Below are 4,926 nucleotides of genomic sequence, written 5' to 3'. Positions count from 1 at the left end.
TTAGAATATCGATTAACATACATTTGTTTCACAATGTGTTTTTCTCACATGTACTTGTTTCACAATGTGAACTTTTTTAGTCTGCTTGTGAAAGAAAAGTTGCATGTAAAAAAGTTTCATATTATAAACCACATACATATGAAGGAAATATGTTGTGAAACAAATATATGTTTATGAATACATTAAATGTTAAGCCTTAGTTGAGAAAAAATTATGTGAAACAATACGTTAAGATAGAAGTTTTCACGATTATCACAATATATGGAGTTCTCAAATAATTAAATCTCTACATATATAACTAGTTTTCGGTTAGATTAGGTTGGGGGACCTTCTTTGAGAACCCCTTAAATTATAACAATCTTGAGAACTTGTGCATCGTGTGTTATTTCATATGATTTTTTCATTTAAGATTAAGGAGTTATAATATTGATCAACATATATTTGTTTCACAATGTGTTTGTTTCACATATACTCGGTTCACAATGTGACCCTTTTTGGCGTGTTCTTGAAACAAAAAATACATGTAAAAATGTTTCAAATTGTGAACCGAATACATATTAAACAAACACATTGTGAAACAAATATATGTTAATCAATACAATTAAACACTATGTCTAGATAGAAAAATATCATATGAAATAACATATGATACACAAGTTCTCAACGTTACCACAATTTCATGGGTTCTCAAATGATTAAGCCCCAGATTAGGTTCAAATAAAACCTCCAATTTGAAAAACAAATCGGAAACATTCGTTTTTTAGATCAAACCCTAACCAAAACCTCTAAACCAAACCGAATTTTTGAATTCAAATCCGATCTGGTTTGGTTTCTTCGGTTCCAAACTCGAAATTAAACACCCCTACAACCAAAAGCAGCATAACACATGAATCAACAGCAAGTACTTTCTGAATGGTGTTTTTAAGGAACCTAATGCTTGAAAGGAACATCCAACTGAATCATATTTTCTTGAATTAATTACATTTTTAGTCCCTACGGTTTAGTGTTTTTAACAGATCTCGTCCCTATAATGAGAAATTAACTACCTAGGTCTCAGATGGCCCAAGTAGCAACCTCCGTAAACCCATCTTCAGTAGCACAAGCTCTAAACATACCTACACCAAACCAAATAAACCCAGTAAACTTCACACATGTACTAGGTATGTAGGTAGGATATATACAGACGTTGTCTCTATATCAGTGTTTCCGTGAAGACCCAGACTTGCAAAATGAAAATTATAAAAAAACATTACAGATAAGAGTGTGTAAAATAAGCAAACTCTTAAATAACTTAAATCAAACCAAATGAATGCAGAAAATTTCACAAGAACTAAGATGGAGAGACTGTTTTCGTGAAAATCCCCATCTTGCAAAACAATATTTAAAGGAATAAGCGAGGCTACAGATAATAGTGTGTGCCAATAAGAAAACTTTGAACATATTTGAATCAAACCAAACAAACCCAGTAAATTTCACATAAAAGTAGGGTATGGAGGGCAAGATATACGTATGTATTGCCTAAACCTCAAGGGTATGGAGACTGTTTCCATGAAGACCCTCAGCTTGCAAAACAAAAGTTGAAAAGAAACAAGCGAGTGTGTGTGCAAATAAGCAAACTCTAACATACTTGAATCAAACCAAACAAGCAAGATGTGTGAGGATAGGAGTTAAAAGTGAGAAGTGTAAGAAGGATTTGGACCCTTGATCACTTTTAACCCCAAAACAACCCATGAATTAGCGTTTAGAGGAATTGATCTAGTGGTTCTTAATAGTGTTGATCCAATGGTTCTTATTAGTGTTGATCTAGTGGATCTCTTCAATTAGGATTGATCTAAGAGTGGAGATCCCTTCTTACCCTTGTCATCATAAATATCATTTTCACCGGAATCCAACCCTTCTGTAAAAACCCCGTTGCAGAACAAAAATTAAATAGAAAAAGCGAGCAGGCTACAGGTAAGAATGTAGGCATACCTGTGGTGTTAAAAGGCATGGCAACTTCACCTGTAGAAGAGACAGCAACCAGGCCAGTGGTTCCCTTTGGTGAAACTTGATGTACAATATAATCAGCTGCTTCTTTCAGACCTAACCCTTTGTATTCCATTACTGCCGCTACGTCTCTTGCCACCGTCTCACGGATTATGGCTTCACCTATGCCGGTTGCAGAGATGGCGCAAAACTTATTGGCGTAGGTGCCTGCACCGATGATGGGCGTATCCCCGATCCTTCCAACCATCTTGTTCACCAGACCACCAGTGGAAGTTGCAGCCGCTAGGTTCCCGAGACTGTCCACGGCTACACATCCAACGGTTCCAAGTTTGCTATCCCCATCGGGAACTGGTGTTTCCTTCTTATCTTCTGGTTTAAACGGTGGTGTATAATCTTGCTACAAGTAAAATTAACAGATGCGTTAGGGCGTCCCCAGACCCCCACCGTACTGCAAAAACACCATTTCGCCGGTTTCGAAGCTCCAACCGGCAGGCAAAAAGGACTACAAAATGCAAGAGATGGGAGAGAAACGGCATATATGCCGTGTTCCTGTTCAAATGGCATATATGGAGTGTAGTTGGAGTTGAATTCTTTTTTGGTGTTAACGAGCCCATCAATTTGGTGGTTTTTAATGTTTGTGGTTGGAGATGGTCTGTGTACATCGCACCCCCACGACCCCGCCTCTGGGTGGGATATACTAGGTTTTTTTGGTATCAACTACTCATTCTATACTATGAAAATTGCAACAATTTCCATTTTCCAAACTTAATTCCGCCGTGACGTAGAAAAAATCATCTTAATTCACAAGCAAAAGCTGTGAATATATATATATTCATGATATTTTATTTGAACTTGAATCAACCGAGACAAAATGAACATACCTGAACTCTATTTGCTTCTTTTGCTTGCTTTAGTCTCTCAATATTTTCTGTAGTGATGAAATGACTCTCATCTATAGTTTCAAGCCCCTAATTAGTGTGACCAAAAAGCATTCAGAACCAGAAACGAATTGGCAACCAATAAACATTAGAAGGGACACCAAGATGCATTACAAATAATGAAAGAGAACAAGAAAACTACCACCTCCGTCCCCTGAAAATGACAATATTTTCTTTTCCGGGAAAACTTCAAGTACAAATCACTCATTTTCCCAATCATAGTTACAAAGCAATTGACATATTGGTTTAAATGGGCAGGTTCAAATGAAAACTGTAAATATATGAAAAGCGGGGAACCAACTATTCATGATATTCATCATGAGGAATGCATGATAAATGATATTCATCATGATGAAATGCATGATAAATAATATTCATGAATATTTTAGGGTTATTCATCATGAATAGTCGGTTCCAAGACTTCCAAATCATTTACGATTCTCATTTGAATGTTTCACTTGCCATGTTCTCATTTGTGGTTAATCTGTATGGATGCATCAAACAAGAATGTTTTCACTTGCCTGTTCTCTTGCAAAGGCCTCTGCACCATCAAATGCAAGATAAATATGGGGAGTTTTTTCCATGACCTGTCTTGCCAAAGAGATGGGATTGACAACCGTAGAGACACCAGAAACTGCACCACATCTCTTTGAATTTCCATCCATGATGCAAGCTTCCATTTCAACCGTTCCATTGGTGGTCAGAACAGATCCTTTTCCAGCATTAAAATGTGGGCAATTTTCCAGTTCCCGTACCTACAGTACAATGGTTTACAGGAATTTGAAGTGTACATATGTAACATACGGCCATCAAATGTCCTCTGGTTGCATAACTATTCTCTAATCGGTTTATGCTATCTTCATATCACTTCTATAATCTCTTATTTCTCCATGCTCTTGCTATGAATATGATTACTATAAATCTTGTCTTACTGACGAGGTTTATCCTATGTTTCAGTTCGGTTTAATGGACTGTCTCTATGTAGAAGAATACTGATTGAATTTGCAACTCTAAATTAAGAAGGATTTAAGACATATGCATTGATTATTTACCGCAGTACTTCGTTGCTGATGTTATAATTGATCAAGACAGATCAAAGCAGATAGGGTACCCCAAATGAATACTCAGCAAGAAAGGAAATCAAAGAAATCATTGGATATTTCATGTGTAAACTTGTCAAAATTACCAAACAAACAACGCATAAAAGGGGAACCAAACATTAAGTCAACTCTTGATCAATTATCACATCACTGCTATAAATATTCAATTCGGATGTCTCAATCGTTCTTAATATAGAGCTAGAAATTCAATCACTTCTCCTCTAAATCCATTAAATCGAACTAAAATGTAGAACAAACATATTTCGGCAGTAAGGACTAGATTTTTAGTAATCATATTCACTGCAACAAGAGATCATAGAAGTGATATGAAGACAGAACAAATCGCTTAGAGTAATAGTTATGCAACTAGAAGAGTAACTGAGCTGACGATGAATTAGAAGAGAATACCACAAGTTCAACGACGTCTAAAGGAGAGCATCTGGCATTAAGAGCAGAGACGCCGATCTGAAGAATACGACGGAGGGCAGCTTCTCGAGGCTCAAGGCGTTCAGGTGGCAAATCGACCGGAATAGCGCCGGCTCCGCCGTGCAAAGCTATCGCCCACCCCATGTTTTATGTTTTCTTTCTGTTCCCACCTGAAATGAAACCCCAACCACCTCAACATCCTCTCCCCCCTTTTAAAAAGCGTTTCATTGATCAAGAGTTTGTTTGTTAGCTGAATTTAAAGACACGTTTTTTATAAAAAAAAAAATCTCATCCATTATTATAAACTTTTTATATTATAGTATTGTATTTTCAGTTTTTTTTAATTATAACAATATATTTTTTAATATTTTTTATTAAAGTATTATATTTTAAAAAGTTTACTTATTATAACATTGAGTAATCTTTTAATTTAAATTTACTTATTATATCAGGTTCCGTGTCACCTCATTATTCAC

General features: G+C 36.0%; 1 protein-coding gene across 1 annotated transcript; it reads right to left on the bottom strand.

Moving 5' to 3' along the window:
* Window positions 1–887: 887 nt before the first annotated feature.
* LOC112514916 (isoaspartyl peptidase/L-asparaginase) lies at window positions 888–4,639 on the bottom strand. Its single transcript, XM_025121554.1, has 5 exons — window positions 4,433–4,639; window positions 3,446–3,679; window positions 2,868–2,954; window positions 1,972–2,383; window positions 888–1,115 (listed from the first exon to the last, which is right to left on the bottom strand). Exons 1-5 carry the CDS (start codon window positions 4,592–4,594, stop codon window positions 1,054–1,056), a joined length of 957 nt encoding a protein of 318 aa, XP_024977322.1. The 5' UTR covers window positions 4,595–4,639; the 3' UTR covers window positions 888–1,053.
* Between the last annotated feature and the right edge of the window lie 287 nt (window positions 4,640–4,926).

This window comes from Cynara cardunculus (assembly GCF_001531365.2).
Source record: "Cynara cardunculus var. scolymus isolate 2C chromosome LG 6, CcrdV1, whole genome shotgun sequence".
Classification (NCBI taxonomy): domain Eukaryota; kingdom Viridiplantae; phylum Streptophyta; class Magnoliopsida; order Asterales; family Asteraceae; genus Cynara; species Cynara cardunculus.
This window is presented reverse-complemented; position numbering and strand designations above follow the sequence as displayed.